The sequence below is a fragment of the Quercus robur genome, chromosome 3, assembly GCF_932294415.1.
Source record: "Quercus robur chromosome 3, dhQueRobu3.1, whole genome shotgun sequence".
NCBI classification, from domain to species: domain Eukaryota; kingdom Viridiplantae; phylum Streptophyta; class Magnoliopsida; order Fagales; family Fagaceae; genus Quercus; species Quercus robur.
In genome coordinates this window covers 63,838,056-63,859,698 of record NC_065536.1, presented here as the reverse complement: position 1 = coordinate 63,859,698, position 21,643 = coordinate 63,838,056, and the positions used below count along the sequence as shown (strand labels likewise).

Here is a 21,643-nt window from a genome sequence, read left to right as displayed (position 1 = left end):
GAGTTTACATTTATAGCATCCAAGGAAAGGGTATGGGCTACAAATTACTTCTCTTGGGAACTCATTTTGAACCCATTTTAGTTTTTTTCTTTTCTTTTCTTTTTGTTTTAGAATATGGATTTTACTCCCTAAAGTTTAGGGGTGTTTGGATTTTACACATGAGGTTTCAGAATTTGGGGGTTTAAAATCCAAACACTCTCAAAGTTTAGGGGGTAAAATCCAAATTCTGAAATGTTAAGATATAAAATCCAATCACCCCCAAACTTCAGAGGGTAAAATCCAAATTCTGAAATTTTAGATTGTAAAACCTAAATACCTGCAAGCTTTAAGGATGTAATTTGCAATTTACTATAATAAATATGACTCTACACGTGCACAATCGTTTTTATATGTAATGACATGGATATGCATGAGATGATATGTGACCTAGCAAAGAATTTAAAATCCCCAATTTAATATCATGTTAAAATCCCCAATTTATTAAGTAATTTTTTATTTTTATAGAATTTCAACTTATATTGCCCATTCCATAATAATTGCTCTAATCATTACACTAAGACACCAACTAATTTTTGATGTAGATGAGGTTCAAATTCTAAATCTCTTATTCAACTACAAGAAGCTTTGCTAGTTAAACTAACTTAAAACTACAAGTAAAGTTTAATTTAATCTCTCAATTATTAATTTATGATTTAACCATTTTAACTTATTGATAATGCGGTAGAAGCAATATGCACATCATGTAATTAAATCCATTAACAGAAAATACAAACAAAATAGTTATCACAAGCCTAATGTTCAAGGGTGAATTGCTTAAATCAAATATCCAATAATGACCCAATTGACACTCAAATCAAAGTTCAAGGTAATATTAGTATATTAATAAATAAATAAATAATCATGTTACAAACTTGTTATTGTGTACTTTAAGTCTGTTTAGGAACAACTTATTTAACAGAAACTGAAATTTTTTTGCTAAAGTACTGTAAAGTGGAATTCATAATTAGTAGTAAAAAGTGCAATGATATCCATAAATAGTAGTAATAGTAAAATAAATAATAAAATAAGCAAACTTTAAATTCTAATTTCAAACTTAAGTTCATACACATTGAATTGTGTTTTAAAAATACAATTTCAATACAAATTGTGAAAGAGTAAAATCGCGTTTTAGCTTATGTGACTGTGTATGTGGTGCATGTAAAATAACGAGTGTGTGATATTTATTATCTAATAAATAAATAAGTAAATAAAAGAAACATTAAATTACATTTCATACAAATACTGTTGACTGTTGAGTGATTAACGAATAACGAACAACGAACAACTGACAATTTGAGAAAGAGAGAGAGAGAGAGAGAATGGCAGTTAAGTCTTCATTCGTGTTCTTCTTCTCCAGCACTCCTAATATTACACCTTATAGTCCTCGTTGCTCTAAACTGAAACCTCCACGTGGCAAAATCACAGCCTTCAGTTGCTCTGATTTGCGGTTCGATGATGATGATGATAAGCAGAAAGCACCAATGAAGAGAAGCCACGGTGAGTCGTTTTGCTGTATATGCGGAAGAAGGCGTTTCATTGAAGCAGCAATGGCAACCTCAACGGCTTTGGCTATGTTCCCTATTTGCCCCTCCAATGCTTCCAATTTACACACTGATGATTATATGGTACACTTCTATCTTCTTCTTTCCAAAGCAAATTTTTTTTTTTTTTTTTTTTTTTAAAGGTGAGATTTTACTTTATGTTGATAGATAGAATATAATTTTTATGGTAAATTGCAAATTACACTCCTAGCGTGAATGGATTTTGCACACTAAAGTTTCAAAATTTGGATTTTACCTCCTGATATTTGGGGGTGTCTGGATTTCATACTATAACGTTTCAAAATTTAGATTTTGGCTCTTATATTTTGGGAGTATTTGGATTTTACACCCTAAAGTTTCATAATTTTAAGGTGTAAAATTCAGATACTCACAAACTTTAGGGGTAAAATCCAAATTCTGAAACATTAGAATGTAAAATCCAAACACCCCAAACTTCAGAAAGTAAAATTCAACTTCTGAAACATTAGGGTCTAAAATCCAATCACTCCTAAACTTTACGGGTGCAATTTACAATTTACCCTAATTTGAACTTATGAAGTCCTTTCGGTGATGATTGTTTTTTTATTGTTAGGCCAAGATATTAATTGAGTTTTAGGGTCCGTTTGGATACAGTTGAAAATTAAAAACACTGTAGTAAAATAACTTTTAAATGTGTGAATAATACAGTGGGACCCATTTTTAATGAAAAAGTTGCTAAAAAGTGAAGTTTGTGGGTCCCGTGAATAATGCACACATGCACTGTTCACGGGAGAAAAATCAACAATCACGGCTTGAAAAAAAAAAGGGCAAAACGTGGACGTGGGAAGTGCAAAACGCAATTCCCAAACACACACTTAGTGTAGGCGGGGTTAAACCTATATATTTTATTTGACGAAAATAGATTTTATAAGTTACACTAACTAGAACCCACAAAAATAGAAATATTCTAGAGAGATCAAGGAAAAAGAAATAATTTTTTCATAATAATTTAGTTGAAATATGCTTTTTCATTTCAAAAAAAAAAATGGCCCAAGTTTGTTCTTTTTCCTCTATAGAAAAATTACATTATTTTGGACATAGGTGGCATTTTTTAACTTAGGTGACATTTAACAGCCACATCATTAGTAGGGGCAGGTAAGGAAGATTGAGATTTAGAGCGATATGATAGTGTCGCGGAGGATGAATTTAAAATTTTAAATAAAAGGTAACAAATTCAAAATGAACTCAAAGGGTGATTTACAATTTAGTCAAATATTTAGAAGGTATTAATTTAGTCATTCTATCTATTTGCAGATAAAATTATTTTAGGTGATGACAAGTTAGTCACATCACATCAGCATTGAAATTGATACCATTTAACTTTTTTAGGGATTGAATTGCAACTGTTGAAAATTTTGAGAGATGAAAAGTGATTTTGGATAAAATTTCAAGGACGAAAAGTGTATATTAGTCTGATTTTAGATAATATGAGATATTTTTGTTAGTGCTACAACCTTGATTTATATTGGCATAAGCATAAGCATAAGCTAAGTGTTGTACCAATGTTGTGACATGTAGTGTTTGATACTCTACCCAACATCTGAATTGCCTGTATGAGTTGAAAATTATGTGTCAGTTAGGATTTAAGAGTAACAATTCGTTTGTGTAGTCTGTGTTGAACAAGGTTCACCCTCCAAGATCGGATTGGTATGAGGAGTTCTATGCATCAGTTTTGGATAAAAGCATGGACTCTTATGAAGCTGAGGTTAGAGCCCATTTTAGAGTAATTAGTTTGGAGTGTGGTACATGTATGATTTTTCATGTCAAGTGTAAACATATTTGACAGCACTTGCGTGTGCAATCTTATGTTGTGCGGTAGATTGCAGATTACAAGTCACAATTGTTTAGTAACTTGAAGGGGAAGGCTCAGAAAGTGTTGGAGATTGGCATTGGTGCAGGCCCTAATCTCAAGTATTATGCTGGTGAAGCTGATGTCCAGGTTTTTGGTATGGATCCCAATAGAAAGATGGAAAAGTATGCTCAGGCGGCAGCAGAGGCCGCTGGCCTGCCGCTTACAAATTTTGAATTCTTACAAGCAGTAAGAATGCTTCCCTTTATGGCACTACTTTTTTCTGAACTTTTTATGATATAACATACTCTCTGCCTGAATATTGTACTTTCCATAATTTAAATTCTATAAACATCCACTGGTGGTGTCCAAGAAGTAGCACTCTATGCCATTATAATTTGCAACATTGTGGTATTTTGGCTTTAACTACCCATGTGAGGAAAAGTATCCAAATGACTGGAAAATGTTCCTCAGACATTTTAGTGGGGTAAGATCCAATGACAATTGTTTCAAATATCAACAATTGGATTGATAGCCTAGGATTCTTATGTAAGGCATTTGAAGCATCTCTAGTGATGTGCATTTGATCGGTTAAATTTGATATTGAGTTGGAAAACTGATACTTTAATCAATGCTTCAAGCCCTTGCTATTATGGAAGGCAGGTTTTGGCATGTTATATCTTTCTACTAGATTTAGATGATTTTTTTATTGTTTTTTCCCTTGGTAGTATTTGGTTGTGAACTACAAAGCTGTTCTTTAGATTCTGAAGATGCAAAAATTATACAGGTTGGGGAGGCTATACCCTTAGGTGATGCTTCTGTTGATGCAGTTGTTGGAACACTTGTGTTGTGTTCTGTTAAAGATGTTGATATGACACTGAAAGGTATTTAACCATCTAGCTCAAAAAAATTCCTTTTTACTTTTATAGATTTAATTAGTTGAAGTTTATATAGAAACCTCATATTCTGTGAGAAGCAATGGAGCATGCATAAGTCAAGTACTTCATATACAGTATGATTTTCTTTTTGCAAATTGGTTAGACTTTTCCTATAATTGCTTGCTTAACTGTGTTGTCGTTCTAACTAATAAGTTGATTGTTTTGGAGTTTGATTTAATAACTTAGAAATGAGTATTGGTATTACCTTATTTTCAAAGTTTATTACCTTTAATTACTGAGATTTGGATTCAAAAGACTGAGTGGAAAAAATGTGTAGATGCACAACGCAGTTTTGTAGCATTTGAAGGCAAAAATTCATCCGCTAAGATTAGAGATAATACTATAATGGAGCATTGGCAGAAATGAAGACTGAAAGTCTGAACTGATTACCTAATGAGGACCAAACATAACATGCATGCTTATGTTAAATGCTTATATGCAAAAAACTGATGGATTTAATTTCCAAATGCACCCCAAGGAGGTGCATAGTTACTAGGATTTTCTGACTCAATATCCAAATATTTGACAAATTCTCTATTACCATTGTATCCAGAGGTGAAGAGGGTGCTGAGACCTGGTGGTGTTTACCTTTTTGTGGAACATGTGGCTGCTAAAGGTATTAAGCTGAACTTCTTGGTTAACTAGCAAGACAGAAAGTTGTCGATCTAGTGAATGATAAATTACTTATTGTCCTCAAAACTTAAATTGTTAAGAAATGATGAATTTTTATTCAACTATTATTCTAATAGTGAATGGCCTTTTCCTTTTCCATTCTCTTTGCTATTGTTTTGGTGGTGCAGATGGAACAGTTCTTAGATTTATACAGAATGTTCTTGATCCTTTGCAACAGACAGTTGCTGATGGGTGTCACCTTACCAGGGAAACAGGAATGAAGATATCTGAAGCCGGGTTTTCTGGTGTTGAGCTTAACAAGGCTTTCTTGTCTAATGCCTTCTTTGTAAACCCCCAGGTCTATGGTATAGCTTGTAAGTAACACCAAGAGTAACTCATTGTTGTTCTCAATACCAATTCCTACATCTCAGCAACTTTTGATGTAGATTGTTGCTTTAGATTTGTGTGGGTACCAGGGGGGTCATTCCATTAGTTAAGGTTCACAACCATTGACACATGGGGTTTGATTTGAAGACTGACAAGTACACAATTCCGACCAAGTCATCAAGTGCTTTTGGTTGTTGGGTAGTTTGTAGACTACAGTTACTGTTCACTCAGAGCATGGTCAAATTCATTGGAAGCAGTTGTTGTATACTACAGAATTCAGAAGACATTTTCATTATTTAGATATAGGTTTGAAAAGGTATGTTCTTTTTTCTACCTCTCATTTCATTTGCAAACATGTTGAGAAACAAGCCTTACAGTTAAGTGTTCAAGTGCTGAATATTTCTTGCAGTAGGGTGATGATAGAATGTTTTGTTGAAAACATAATAGATAAAACCATGTGGAAGCAGCAATTTCTGGGTTCAAATTCATCAGGAAATCTTTTTCAAATGTTCTATTTTTCTAGATTTGTTTTTTTCGAAGTATTCAAGAGATTGTTGATGCAATATGATCGAACCTGAATGTGCTAAGAACAATGTGTTCTATACCATTTTAACTTATCATTGTGATGCACATTTGATTGTAGTCATGTAATCTAAGTAAGAAAATGCGATGAATAAATAGTATATTTCACTCTAGTCTTGTGATGACTTTCCTAGACATGTCTGGAGCTGTCTTTTTCTTTTAGTTTTTTAAATTTATTTGTGTATGTACAGCCTTTTAAATAAGAAAATAAACTCTCAGAAAAAAAGTTTCAACTCTAAAGGCAGTAATGCTTGAATAATGCCATTGCTTGTTTCAAGAGGAAGGGATGGTTTCAAAGTTCAACCAGAGGAGCAATGAATATTAAATAAAATGGAAAAAAATTATATGAATAACTTCGTTTGTTACACCCACTGATTATCAAAATCTAATTGAGAGGTCCACACGTGATATGAGATTTAGCAATAATAATGAGCCAATGATTAAGATGCAGGAATACTAAAGTCGGTGGTCTTTCATGGTTGTTATACATTAGCATTACTCTATGTACACGTGTGTGTAATAATAATAATTGAAGATGATAAAATATTGGGCCTAATGGGCTTACCTTAATGGGCCTGACGGATTGGGTCTCTTGGGCCTGTGTGAAGATGGTCCCAGTTTTGAAGGCCCATCACTGACTGACACAGTAAGGGCCCATGATCCGAAACGTCCATAGCCCAGAAAAACCCTAAGATCCGGAAATGGGAATCCTTGCTCACCACGCTTAGAAGAATTGGGAGTAGAGTCCCACATTGGAAAGAGGTGGAAACCAAAAAGGAAAAGTCAACCCTCCATCACTATAAAAGGCCTAATACCCACAGAAATCGAGGTACGCTTTAATGAACCCTCTCTAACGCACTAAGTAAAACAGAGGAATTCTAACTTGACCGTCGGAGAGCCTTTGGCCGGCACCACACCGGTGCTCTCTGAAGGATTCTTTTGATTGTTTCGTCGTGCAGGTTCGATTCAAGTCGCGAGTACGGTGTGACCCATTGGTGACAATTTTCGACGTCATCAGTTGGCGCCGTCTGTGGGAAAAGAGTACGGTAACGTTATCGCTTCCTAGACAAAAGAGTTACATGGTACTCACATGCTCGATGGCAACCACAAATGACGTCCAAGAAGAAGCCCCCACGACTGCCCTTGAGAGACAGGTCAAGACGCTCGCCGCAGCCGTGGAGCGCCTCACCAAACAAAACCACGACCTAGTAGAGCAGCTGAATCAAAAGAGTGCGGCGGTGAATAGCCAAGGAGAAGATCAAGAAGGGAACAGTGCGGAAAGGAGAAATAATGACGGACCACAAGAGAGTAACGCCCCAAGCAAACAAGTGCGACGGGACGCTAGCATCCCTTCAGTGACGGATACAGCTCCACAACCCATCATCGCGGAGATGCAGGCGATGAAGGAACAGATGGAAGTACTGATGAACGCTCTCAAGGGGCGAGTGTCCAGTGATCTTGACGACCTTGTCAACCGGACTGACTCGCCATTTACGGCATCCGTCAATTCCTTTCCCCTGCCAAGTAAATTCCGCATGCCAAGTATGGATAGTTATGACGGAATCAAGGACCCTCTCGATCACCTAGAGACCTTCAAGACCCTGATGCACCTTCAGGGAGTGGCAGACGCAATTATGTGCAGGGCGTTCCCTACAACCCTAAAGGGCGCAGCAAGGATCTGGTTCAGCCGGCTAACACCAAACTCCATCGGCACCTTCAAGGAGCTGAGCGCTCAATTCACTACGCACTTCATCGGAGGACATCGGTATAAGAAATCCACAGCTTGTTTAATGAACATCAAGCAGAGAGAGGAGGAGACGTTACGGGCCTACATATCACGCTTCAATAAAGAAGCGCTCTCGATCGACGAAGCCGATGACAAGATACTAGTGGCAGCGTTCACGAACGGGCTGAAGGGGGGTAAGTTTTTGTTTTCCCTATACAAAAACGACCCAAAGACCATGTCGGAGGTGCTTTACAGGGCCACCAAGTATATGAATGCTGAAGACGCACTATTAGCCCGAGAAGACAGACCCAAGAAAAGAGACAGACAAGAGGACCCCCGACAGGACCAGGGGCGGAAGAAAGGACGGATGGGAGATCGGAGGGAGGAGAGACGTCCAAAACCAATGGGCGGAAGGTTCACAAGTTTCACTCCGTTGACCGCTCCGATAGACCAAGTCCTAATGCAGATTAAGGACGAAGGATCCCTGACGTTTCCGGGAAAGCTGAAGAGTGATCCCAACAAAAGGTCCAGAGACAAATATTGCTGCTTCCACCGTGACCATGGTCACGACACGGCCGATTGCTACGACTTGAAGCAACAAATCGAAGCCCTTATCCGACAAGGGAAGCTGAAGAAGTTCGTCAGCAAGGAGAGAACGGAGCAACACCCACAAGAATAACACCCCCGTCGAAAAAACGAGCGACCAAGGCCCCTATTAGGGGAAATAAGGATGATAATTGGAGGAACAGCCGCGGCCGGATCGTCGAAAAAGGCCCGCAAAACATACCTTCGAATGGTACAGAATGTCCAGTTGGCGGGTACAGTGCCAAAGATGGCAAGAAGGGAAGGCCCCATTATCGGGTTCTCGGAAGAGGATGCAAGACGCCTACACCATTCACACGACGATGCCCTCGTCGTCACCTTGCGGGCAGGCGACTATAACATCCATCGAGTGTTGGTCGACAACGGTAGTTCGGCCGACATCCTGTATTATCCGGCGTTCCAACAAATGAGGATTGATAGGGAGCTGCTAATACCGACAAACGTCCCGCTCGTTGGTTTCGGAGGGAGTAGAATATTCCCTTTGGGCGCAGTCACGTTATCGGTGACAGCAGGAGATTACCCCCAACAAATCACCAAGGACGTAACATTCTTGGTGGTCGATTGCTCGTCAGCCTACAATGCTATTATTGGACGACCCACGCTCAACTCGTGGAAGGCGGCAACATCAACTTACCACCTGATGATCAAGTTCCCAACGGAGTATGGGGTAGGAGAGCTACGCAGAAGTCAAATTGCCGCACGAGAATGCTACGTAGCTATGATGGAGGTGGAAGACCAGATCCAGGCCTTGAACATAGAAGAACACCGAACGACGGCAGAACCTACAGAGAAGCTAGAGGAGATAACTCTCGACAGTTCCAATCCAGATTGAACCACCAAGATCGGAACGCTTGCCAAACCCGAAATCCGTTAAGAGCTCGTAGCATTCTTGAGGAGCAATAAGGATGTGTTCGCCTGGAGCCATGACGATATGCCAGGAATCGATCCCTCGGTCATGGTACACAAGTTGAATGTGTTGCCCTCGTTCCCACCCGTCCGACAAAAGAAGAGAGTATTCGCCCCGGAACGAGACCAAGCAATAGCGGAAGAGGTCCGCAAACTCCAAGAGGCAAGCTTTATCAGGGAAGTCTACTACCCCGATTGGTTGGCGAATGTGGTAATGGTGAAGAAAACGAGCGGCAAATGGCGGATGTGCGTGGACTTCACCGATCTTAACAAAGCATGCCCCAAAGATAGCTATCCCCTTCCAAGGGTCGACATCCTAGTAGACTCGACGGCTCAACACCAATTGCTAAGCTTCATGGATGCTTTCTCGGGTTATAACCAGATCCGCATGCACGAGGACGATCAGGAGAAGACTTCGTTTGTAACCAGTCAAGGACTCTTCTGTTACAAGGTAATGCCATTCGGCCTGAAGAATGCAGGGGCAACATACCAGAGACTAATGAACAAGATGTTCGCACAGCAAATCGGGAGGAATGTCCAAGTCTATGTCGACGACATGCTGGTGAAGAGCCGGAAGGAGGAAGACCACTTGGAAGATCTCAAGGAAACATTCGGCACGCTTCGATCCTACAACATGAAACTCAATCCGGGAAAGTGCGCGTTCGGTGTAACGGCAGGCAAATTCCTAGGATTCATGGTATCTCAAAGGGGGATTGAAGCTAACCCGGACAAAATCCGAGCCATAATGGAGATGGCCCCCCCGAGAAATGTGAAGGAAGTACAGAGCCTTAACGGCAAGGTAGCGGCATTGAATAGATTCGTGTCGAGAGCGACGGACAAGTGTTTACCCTTCTTTCGAACATTGAAAAAGTCATTCGAGTGGACGGACGAGTGTCAGCGAGCCTTCGAGGAGTAAAAAACCTATCTATCTTCACCACCTCTACTGAGCCCCTCACAACCAGGAGAAGAACTCTTCCTCTATTTGGCTGTCTCCCCGGTGGCCGTCAGCGCTGCCTTAATCAGAGAGGAGGACAGGGCACAGAAGCCCGTGTACTACGCCAGCCGGGCGCTCCGCGGTGCCGAGGAAAGATACCAACCTATGGAGAAACTCGCCTTTGCGTTGGTCACGGCGGCTCGCAAGCTCAAGCCCTACTTTCAAGCCCATACCGTGAACGTAATGACCGACAAGCCCTTGCGAAAGGCACTTAGTAATCCTGAAGCCGCAGGTCGACTGACGCTGTGGGCAATAGAATTGAGTGAGTTTGACATCAAGTACCGACCACGTGTGGCCATTAAAGGACAAGCTATAGCCGACTTCATAGCAGAGTTTACGTGGGACGCGGACAAGGGGGCAGAAGAACCCCCCCAGTGGAACATCTACACCGACGGATCATCCAATAAACGAGTCGGAGGAGCCGGCATAATATTGCTGTCACCTGAAGGAGACAAGATTGAATGTATGGTCCGTCTCGACTTCCCCATTACCAACAACGAAGCAGAATACGAAGCGGTGGCAGCAGGACTCGACCTAGCCAAAGCCGCCGGAGCTGAAAGTGTGGTCGTGCATTGCGACTCTCAAGTCGTGACCAATCAAGTAAACGGAGATTATGAATGCAAAGGGGAAAGGTTGAAGAGATATCTTGATTAAGTAAGGGCGAGAGTCGATGGGCTAAAAGCAATGTTCGTCCAGATCCCCAGGGGAGAAAATGAGCTTGCCGATCGGCTAGCCAAAGCCGCTTCAGCAGAACATATGACGGCACCGGGTAATGTACTTTCCTTTGTTCAAATCTTTCCGCTAATAGACCCCGACAACATGCAGGAGATACGCTCCGAAAGAAACTGGACTACGCAGATAACTTCATACTTAAAGGACGGGATATTGCCGGAAGAGAAAGAGGCAGCGAGAAAGCTAAAAGTCCAAGCGGCAAGGTTCGTCTTGATAAAAGACATTCTTTACAAGAGAGGTTTCTCCCGTCCTTATCTAAGATGTCTCGGGGTTGAAGAGGCAGACTATGTAATGAGGGAAGTACACGAAGGAATATGCGGGAACCATTCCGGATCGCGCTCGTTAGTGCACAAGCTGGTACGAGCTGGGTATTACTGGCCAACCATGCAGAAGGATGCCGAGTCTTACGTTAAAAGCTGCGACAAATGCCAAAGGTTCAGCAATTTCATCGGACAACCAGCTGAGGAGCTAACCCCTATAACGGCTCCATGGCCGTTCGCTCAGTGGGGACTAGATATCATGGGACCTTTCCCAACGGCGGTAAGGCAGCTGAAGTTCTTGGTAGTGGGTATCGACTACTTCACAAAGTGGGTAGAGGCGGAAGCCTTGGCCACCATTACAGAAAAGAACATTAGAAGCTTTGTCTGGCGGAGCATCGTGTGTAGGTTTGGTATTCCTAGGGTTCTTGTCTCAGATAACGGGAGGCAGTTCGACAACGGCCACTTCCGGGATTTCTGCACACAGCTAGGAATAAAAAACCACTACTCCTCACCCGCCCATCCTCAGGCTAACGGTCAGGTTGAGGTCACGAACCGATCCCTGCTAAAGATTATCAAGACTCGGCTCGAGGGGGCAAAGGGCATATGGCCAGAAGAATTGCCGAGCATACTGTGGGCATATAGGACAACGGCGAGGACTCCGACAGGAGAGACACCATTTCGACTGACATACGGGAGCGAGGCAGTCATCCCAGCAGAAGTTGGGCTCACAAGCTACAGGGTTCACAACCACGACGAGGGCAGGAATGACGAATCCATGAGGCTACAGCTGGACCTTATAGATGAGGTCAGGTCGGCAGTAGAGCAGAGGATCGCTAGATACCAGGATCGCATGTCCAGACATTTCAACTCCCGGGTCCGACAAAGAAGCTTCCAAGTAGGAGACCTCGTACTCAGGAGGGTCATGGGTGCAACTAGAGACCCTACACAAGGAAAACTCGGCCCCAACTGGGAAGGACCTTACAGAGTTACGTCGTGGAAAAGGAAAGGAACATACCACCTGGAGACAACAGACGGAGAAAAGCTACCGCATCCGTGGAATGCCGAGCACTTGAGGAAATACTACCAGTAATAGTGACACGACAACCAGTTTTTCTTTTAAGACTTTTTGACATTATTAACTTTTCTTTCAACTGTTTAACTATTTTTGCTACAATCTTGTCGTGCCTTTTTAAGCCCGGGGGGGCAGGCACTTTTCCTTTACACATTTCTATCAACTTTGATTTTCTACTTGGATGTCATTACAATTGCCCACAAAATAACTAAGGTCCACCAAATGTACGGATGCAAAATAAAGTCCATAAGATGGACGGATCCTTCTAAACAATGATCACTTGAAGTCCACAAGATGGACGGATACCAAATCAAGTCCACAAGATGGACGGATAAGCCTACGAGGATTATCACTTCCACAAAGTGGACGGATCACTAAGGTGATGAAAAACTGTCTACAAAGTGGACGGATCACTAAGGTGATTGAAAAACTGTCTACAAAGTGGACGGATCACTAAGGTGATTGAAAAACTGTCCACAAAGTGGACGGATCACTAAGGTGATTGAAAAACTGTCTACAAAGTGGACGGATCACTAAGGTGATTGAAAAACTGTCCCCAAAAGTGGACGGATCACTAAGGTGATGATACATGAGTCTACAAAGTGGACGGATCACTAAGGTGATTGAAAAACTGTCTACAAAGTGGACGGATCACTAAGGTGATTAAAAAACTGTCCACAAAGTGGACGGATCACTAAGGTGATTGAAAAACTGTCTACAAAGTGGACGGATCACTAAGGTGATTGAAAAACTGTCTACAAAGTGGACGGATCACTAAGGTGATTGAAAAACTGTCCCCAAAAGTGGACGGATCACTAAGGTGATGATACATGAGTCCACAAAGTGGACGGATCACTAAGGTGATTGAAAAACTGTCTACAAAGTGGACGGATCATTAAGGTGATTGAAAAACTGTCTACAAAGTGGACGGATCACTAAGTGATTGAAAAACTGTCCCCAAAGTGGACGGATCACTAAGGTGATGAAACATGAGTCCACAGAGTGGACGGATCACTAAGGTGATGATATAAATCCGAAAAGTGGACGGATCACTAATGTGATGAAAAACTGTCTACAAAGTGGACGGATCACTAAGGTGATTGAAAAACTGTCCCCAAAGTGGACGGATCACTAAGATGTTGAAATACATGTCCACAAAACAGACGGAAATAATAGAAGAGCGTGAAAGCGAAGTTGACGGACAACTAGCTACGTTAAAATTTTCTATAAGTCCATTAAATACACGATACATTTAAAAATGATGCACAACGCCACAAAGTGGACGGTCCTCATAATAAACCTCTCAAATCAGACGGAAAAGGAAAATCCTCACCGATGTAAATGCTCAATCAACACAAGATAACAAGTCTGCAATGTGGACGGAGTATCACAGATAAACAAATATTCTCACAAAAATCCTTCCTCAAGAAGGAGGACGGAGCTTTAAACAGAGTACCAAACAATTATAAAAAGCATATGTGAACATTAAGCCAAAAGCCCCAAAGGCAAATGTTTAATACAATTAAAAAGGACGGATTGTCTTGAAATGTGAATAAGAAAAATATATAAAAAAAAAAAAAAAAAAACAAAGAGAATGGACGGATTGTCCTCAAAATGAATTACATAGACGTTAATCTTCCTTTTGTTCAGCAACTTGGACATCCTTCGACGGGACGGACTCTCCGTCTCCTTGAGCAACGCCGTCGCCAAAGAGGTCCTCCGTGTTTTCGGAGGCGACGGGGAGGGCAGAAGTCTAGGCTTGGTCCTCAAGTTTGACCATTGACAAATCCAGCTCTGGATAGGCCTTCTTGACTTGACGGAGAGAATCATCGAAGCCTTGAAGGAAGGAATCCGACAGCTCGCCCAAACAGGACTCCGAGCATCAGTACTCCTCGACGGCTACCTCTCTCGCATGACGGATCTCTTCCTTAAGCTCTTTAATCTCCGCCTCTTTTTTCTCTATGGTCGTCAGCGCAGAGGCCGTCTTCTCCTCCAGCTCCTTCCTTGCCTTCTCAGAAAGCTCCAGCTTCTTCTCCATCTTGGACCTCCATTTATGGAGTTGTCCGAGCTCTTCCTCCGTCTGCTCCGCCTTCGCGCGCACCCGGTCCAAGGTACTCTCACGGTGGAGACACCGGTCCAGTAGTCCCTTCATCATGACCAAGGACTGCGAATAGAAAAGAGACCGTCACATAATGTAAATAACAACGAAAAAGAAAAATAAACTTATTTTGACGGACATAACCAACCTGAGCGACGGCAAAGAGGCCCGTCTCCCCCATGGCCTCCGTCGAATGGTTCCCCAGATCTTCATAGTCTTCTGCCGTGATGATGGACGACAGCTTCTCCAATGCATACTTGGAGTCGTCACGGAGAAGGGAAGGAGGTCTCTCTTGCTTACCGTCTGGGGCCGTCATCAATCCTTTACCCTTCCCCTGCTTCGCTGGGGTGACGGTCTTGTTACCCTCAGCCATTAAACCAACCACAGGTTCAAGAGAGACCTTTGGTTGCTTAAATGGACGGTCGGATTTCGATGCCAGCTTCCTCTTAGGGGCTGAAGCCGACACCTTAGGTACCACCTCGCCGGATTCCCTCTTCTTGACGGCTTGGGATTTGATTAAAGCTCTCCTTTTTGCGTCTTCCATCTCTGCAAATAGTGACGGATGAAATTAAAACTAAGTAAGGGCAGTTAAACGGCAAAGTAAAGTTGACGGGCTTACGTCTATGAACTCGTTCGTCGTATCTAATTGCCTCTTGGGTGGGCTCAGGACCGTCGCAGTACCAATGTATGGTCCTCGGGTTCACCAACTTAGCCCAAGTCCTTTCCTCCGGCGTAGTTTTCCTGCAAATCTTTTCAAGGAAACTAAACTCCTTAAGGCTGACTTGTGGGCGCCGTCTACCTGCAGAGAAAGATGATCAAGATATACACATAAAACTGGACGGATATGAAAAGCAGTACAAAATTAAGACGGACGCATACGTGTCTGGTTTATCACTGCCCAAGTTGTGTCGACGGGCATGTACTCCGTCTCCCCTGGATGGTTCATCCATCTGTCACCCTCCAGGAAGAAGTACCGACTCTTCCAGTCTCTATTTGAGTCTGGGGTCTCAAAGATCACCTTCAACAAGGGGCTCCGACTAGCAAAACTATACATCCCCCTTGATCCAGAAATCTCGTCTGGACGGTAACAGTGAAGAAATTCACGGACCGTCAATTTCCTTTCCCCATTTGACATTGCACCGTAAAGAATCTCCATGGCTATGAAGACCCTCCAGGCGTTAGGAGATATCTGGGTGACGGACAGCCCCAGATACTGTAAGAGTTCCCTATGAAGTGTAGAAAGCGGGAATCGAAGTCCAGCCTTCAACGCCTGCTCGTACACTCCGACACCGCCTACCCCTTCATAGTAACACTTCTCCGACACGTAAGGTAGACGGATGGAAACATAGTCAGGGATTTGGAAGTTGGTTCTGAAGGTGCTGAAGTGTTTCTCTCTGATGACGGATGTAAACCTATGCACCGTCCACTCTGGCAACATGATGAACTGCCTTAGTCCATCAGCACCTACAACGGACTCCAGTGCTTGATCCCCGTCGTCATCGGAACCCTCTATTTCAACAATCTCCACATCTTCATTTGTTGAGGATGAAGAGGAGGCAGACGGACTCCTATCTTCGCCGGGGCTCTCTTGGTCTTTATGACCGGACGGGTATACATCCTCGTATTCCGTCCCATCACGAACCACCGACTGGTTACTTGACACACTAGACATTTCCTACAATTGACAATGAAACCTAAGACCGACGGGTTTGAAAGTGTTGACGGGTATGGAAAGCCTAACAACAATGCATGGACGGAAATGTAACTTGACTATAGTAAATTAGAAGCACTTACCAAACTTAGCAGAGGATAGGTGACGGTTGGTGTAATCAGTAGATATTCGTCCTCGACGGATTACTCTGACAAGGTCGACGGCTTCGCTCTGACAAATGTTTTCTGAGTGAAAAGTGAAAAATGAAAGAGTGAGGCGCCTTATATATATAGGAGGTGCACGGAAGACGAAGCGACGCTTCGATCCTATACAACGACCATTCAGAGAGTGACATGTGGCATGCTTAATAAATGCTGACAACCTGTCAGTACGTACCAACAGATTTGTACCCGTCAGGTAACCGTCAACTTGATGAATCTTCCTATGACGGGTTGATCCATATGGAACCGTCGTCCTATCTTTCATGAATCCGTCATAAAATGACCGTCATACCCATACGTAAGGACCGTCACCCCATTGATCCTTTGACCTAAAAGGTGACGGACCATTGGGGTGAAGGGGGCAACTGAAGATGATAAAATATTGGGCCTGATGGGCTTACCTTAATGGGCTTGACGGATTGGGTCTCTTGGGCCTGTGTGAAGATGGTCCCAGTTTTGAAGGCCCATCACTGACTGACACAGTAAGGGCCCATGATCCGAAACGTCCATAGCCTAGAAAAACCCTAAGATCCGGAAATGGGAATCCTTGCTCACCACGCTTAGAAGAATTGGGAGTAGAGTCCCACATTGGAAAGAGGTGGAAACCAAAAAGGAAAAGTCAACCCTCCATCACTATAAAAGGCCTAATACCCACAGAAATCGAGGTACGCTTTAATGAACCCTCTCTAACGCACTAAGTAAAACAGAGGAATTCTAACTTGACCGTCGGAGAGCCTTTGGCCGGCACCACACCGGTGCTCTCTGAAGGATTCTTTTGATTGTTTCGTCGTGCAGGTTCGATTCGAGTCGCGAGTACGATGTGACCCATTGGTGACAATAATAATAATTCAGCCATACTTGAAAGAAAGAAAAAAAATTTAATAATAACACTAATAATCAAGCTATACTTGGGTGTGTATGACAAACCAGACAGCTCTTGGCAGTTGTGAGTCCCTTCTCTTCTGGTTTATTCAATCATAACATCATATTCTTTCTCATTTGTATTATGTATTTCATTTTATATTTGATTAATCTAGTGCAATAATTATCATATTAAAGATGGCTATTTACGTGTTTAATATACAAATGATTGCAACTTTGTCAGGTGTGACTCCTAAAACTGTCATTGATGACTACACTCTTACCAATGTGGAATGAGACATGAATTTTGGTGGGGGGTGTAGAACTAGCTTAGAAAATCCAAATGCAAGACAAAACGATGGGATTTACAAAAACAACCTGCAACAACTAAAAAGGCTCAACAAAACACCAAACCAAACACACATCATTAAAGATGGCTATTTATTTTTCTTTCGTTAGATAGGAAAATCCCTAATTTACCCCAACATCGAATCTCATTAAACAACACTAACATTAATAAGATTTTACATGAGTTATCATTGTATTAACTATTGCAAGATATACAAGAAAAAAGGGGGGGGGGGGTAATGAATATGTTAATTGGTGCTCAATTGATTCATAATTTTTATAAATTAAAAAATATATACTTTTTTGAAAAATAGATATTTTTTTTTAGTAAACGATAATACTTATTAGAATACACATGAAAATAGTAATACTAGTATTTTAAACTGGATTTATAATATGGAATTGAACAATGAGTCTTATTAAATTGGTAAGTAATAAAAACTAATAAATAAATACCTATTTAGCTTAGAGTTGCTTGACTCCCTTAAAAAATAAAAAAATAAAGCTAGTAAAAAAAAAATCAATGCACTTTGGCACTTTCTCACACCCCAAAAAAATTTCTTCAGGACATGACAAGTGACATCATTGTTTAAATAAAATAAAAAATCATTGTTACCAACTAAAAAGATTATCAAATGTTTAAGAATTAATTTTTCATCCATATTATGTAACTAGAGCACACCTGCAATCAATTTGGCCTAACTAATATTTTAATCATTAATTTCTATCTATCCAATGGATAGAAAGGTCATCCGCAACCAACTTCTCAACTAAAATCATAATCTGAATTTCCAATATTTTTCACAATTTGCTTATATGTCTTGCTACTAATATTATTTTCAGTATTGACTCACCATTAGCTCTATTATAAGCCACTAACGACGACGTTTAAATTTTAAACCCTAGGATTATTTACCCATCCCTCTCTTTCTCTCCCTCACTCTCGTCAGTCTTCCTCTCCCAGACTCCCAGTCCCAACAACAAAATCTTCACATCTACTCTCTCTCTCTCTTGCCTTGTCTTTCATCAATTTCTTGTGATGTTCTAACTTCAGAGTTCAGATGCTTCTCCATACAAATGCAATGCTTTTCTACCGGGTTTGTTTATGTGATTTATTTTCAATGGTGTTTGTTTGATCTTTTATGGGTTTGGTTTAGTTTTTTATTTGGGTTTTTAATTGTTTGTTGTTTTTTTTTTTTAATGGAATATTTGGGTTTTTTTTTTTTAATGAGCATGATGTGGTTTGGGGTTGTTAATTGCATTGTATTTGGTACCTAAAAAAATGAGAAATTAATCGAACTAACTGCACTGAACCAGTATCTTGCATTGCACCTTGTGTAGACTGGTTCCCAACCCTCCATAGGTGAGGTGTGATCAGGGATGGGGGAAAACCACCCTTATAGGTGCGGTGCAAAAAAGCCCCCCAAAATCGACTGCATCGCACCGCACCGTGTACAGCCCTAGCTGTGTACCTCAACTCGTGGGTGCATTGTTGTCCATGAAGCTGGCCCTCCGGAGCTATGCCAGTAGGTATTGGGAATTGTACAATGAGATTGGTGGGGGCAACGAGAAAGTTACAGCAAGTACATTCCAGATAGGGCTGCCAGAGAACTCTGAATTGCTAGAATCGTTGACCATAAGGCCTCCCGAGGATATAAGGCAACTCATGAGGCATATTGAGGAGTATAAGAGATTGGAGGATGATCAGCAATAGAACAAAGGCAAGGCCCCGGTCACAAGTCAACCTAAGCATGCAAGTTTCTAATCAAGACCCCGGAGGGGCTTGAGAATCCAGGAGCCAAACACTCAAGCCAGGGAAGTAAACATGACATTCAAAGAACCAGTGCATAGGATTGTAGATTGGATTAAAGGTGAGCCATATTTTCGGTGGCCGAGTAAGATGGGAGGTAATCCCACAAGAAGAAATCAGAATTTATATTGTAATTATCATAGGGATAAAGGACACACTACATAGCAGTATAGGGTGTTGAAAGATCATTTGGAGCAGTTAGTAAAGGCGGAGCACTTAAAAGAATATATTGTGGAGCCGAGCAATCAGGAGTCTGGACAAGGTGCCCGACCCTGGGGGAATCCACTTCCACCTCTTTTAGGAGTGATAAAGGTCATCCATGCTGCTTTGAGTGGTACCTTAGTGACCTGGAAGAAAGGGGTATTGACAGTGGTTTCGGTGGAAAGTAGCTGGGACGAGTAGCCCTCTGAAAAGAAGATGAAGTATGTTCGAGAGCCCATCGCTTTTAATGATGATGACTTGGAAGGAACGACTCATCCACATGATGTTAGTGGTCATAGCCCGAATAAATGGTTTTATACTGAAGAGAGTGTTGGTAGACCAGGGAAATGGTGTTGAGGTAATGTATCCTGATTTGTACAAGGGGCTAGGTTTGAAGAACTAAGATTTGTCAAAGTATGATACCCCATTGGTCGGGTTCGATGGTCGGATGGTGGTCCCGGAGGGGCAGATTTCACTTCTTGTGAGTATGGAGGGCAAGGAAGTGATGGTGACATTTATAGTGGTCAACTCATTCTCTCCGTATATGGCAATTCTTAGAAGGCCCTAGATTCATGCAATGGGAGTGGTTCAATCTACATTGTATGTAAAGGTCAAGTTCCATACTGATCACGATATGACTACAGTAAGGAGAAGCCAACAAGTGGCTAGAAAATGCTTGTGGCCACTATTAACTGGGAGATTAAGCAAAAGGAACTAGCCGAGGAGGTCCCTTTATAGCAATTACAGGAACCCCAAGAGGAAAAAAAGGGCTAGCTGTGATGAGGATTTAACAAGAGTGAAGATATTTTCAGATGAGGATAGGAGTTTTTAGATAGGAGCGGGTATGAAAGACAAAGATAGGGTGGAGATGCTGTTATTGCTTGTACAGAATATAGATGTATTTGCTTGGAGTCTGTACGAGGTGCCCTAGGTAGACCCCGAGTTTATAGTTCACAGGCTTAATGTGGATCCATTATTTCCTCCCAAGAAGTAAAAGTTAAGAAGGTCAGCTAAAGAGCACGTCGAGGTAGTCAAGCAAGAAGTTAAGAGGTTGAAGGAAGTAAGGGCAATAAAGGAGGTTTTTTTCCCAGAATGGCTTGCGAATACCATGGTGGTGAAAAAGAAGAAATGGAAATGGAGAGTTTGTGTAGATTTTACTGATCTAAACTGAGCATGTCCGAAGGACCCTTTCCCTGTGCCGAAGATTGATCAGCTAGTAAATGCAATGTACGGGCACCCGAGGATGAGTTTCCTAGATGTTTTTCAGGGTTATCATCAAATTGTCCTAGTTGCCGAGGATCAGGAAAATACCGCATCCATTTCTCCCGATGCTAATTACCACTATATCATGATGCCATTTGGTCTAAAGAATGCTGGAGCCACCTATCAACGAATGACGACAAGGATGTTTAGGGATAAGATTAGGCGTATAGTGGAGGTGTATATTGATGATATGGTGGTCAAAAGTAAAAAGAAGCAAGGGCATATTGATGATCTAAGGGACATGTTTGAAGTACTCTTGCGACATAAGCTGTGTCTCAATGCTGACAAGTGTGCATTTAGAGTGGGGGCTGGTAAGTTCCTTGGATATATGATCACTCACCAAGGAATAAAAGTTAATTCTAATCAAATTAAAGCTGTAGAGCGCCTCAAGTTACCAAGTAATCCAAAGGAAGTCCAGGTGTTGACCAACATGTTAGCTGATATGCATGAAATATATACAATAAAGTACCATCAGATTTGCATAGTTAGCTTTCCTTTTATATTATTTTGTGACTAATTATACATTATATTTGTTTTATGGAAAATAAGGGCTATTCACAATTGAGAAGTTGAACAAGTCACAAGTTGAATGCTAGGTGGGTTAGGTCGATTATAAAGCCAACTCAAGAGAAGAGAGCTTGCCATGAAGTAAAGATTCAGCCCAAAGAAATAAAACACCTAGCCCAGGCGTGTATTCAAGAAGAAGTCAAGATGCAATCCAACTTGGATGATGTTTGCTAGGAAAGAAACTCATACAATCAAGCCATGAGGTGTCCGTATTACAAAAGAAATACAAGTCAGCGTGTAAAGCTAGGCCATGGAGTCCCCTGCATGTGCGTGGCTTGGAAATATGGATTCCTTATTCTGATTGTATTAGGGATAGAGCTTAGTGTAAGGCGGCTATTTTCATATATAAGCCTTTAGGTTAGATTGTATAAAGGGAGACGGCTAGGACTGGAGCATAGGCAAC

At 41.6% G+C, this 21,643-nt stretch overlaps 2 protein-coding genes across 3 annotated transcripts in view; both read left to right on the top strand.

Moving 5' to 3' along the window:
- LOC126718860 (uncharacterized) overlaps positions 1 to 21,643 on the top strand; it is a 48,004-nt gene that overhangs the window by 11,109 nt on the left and 15,252 nt on the right. The window contains exon 7 of one of the 2 annotated variants that reach the window (XR_007653119.1): positions 5,662 to 5,853. The exons of the other annotated variant lie outside the window; for it this stretch is intronic. The gene's annotated coding sequence lies outside the window, so the exon portion shown is untranslated. Of the gene's footprint in view, positions 1 to 5,661; positions 5,854 to 21,643 lie in introns of those variants that run through there. 2 annotated transcript variants of the gene reach the window in all.
- LOC126718861 (uncharacterized) lies at positions 1,288 to 5,753 on the top strand. Its single transcript, XM_050421222.1, has 6 exons — positions 1,288 to 1,664; positions 3,229 to 3,324; positions 3,439 to 3,657; positions 4,196 to 4,292; positions 4,900 to 4,962; positions 5,147 to 5,753. Exons 1-6 carry the CDS (start codon positions 1,359 to 1,361, stop codon positions 5,338 to 5,340), a joined length of 975 nt encoding a protein of 324 aa, XP_050277179.1. The 5' UTR covers positions 1,288 to 1,358; the 3' UTR covers positions 5,341 to 5,753.

Coding starts and splice junctions, on each gene's coding strand:
- LOC126718861 (XM_050421222.1), top strand. CDS start 1,359: ATGGCAGTTAAGTCTTCATTCGTGTTCTTCTTCTCCAGCACTCCTAAT. Junction 3,325..3,438: donor TGGACTCTTATGAAGCTGAG/GTTAGAGCCCAT, acceptor GTTGTGCGGTAG/ATTGCAGATTACAAGTCACA. Junction 4,963..5,146: donor GGAACATGTGGCTGCTAAAG/GTATTAAGCTGA, acceptor TTGGTGGTGCAG/ATGGAACAGTTCTTAGATTT.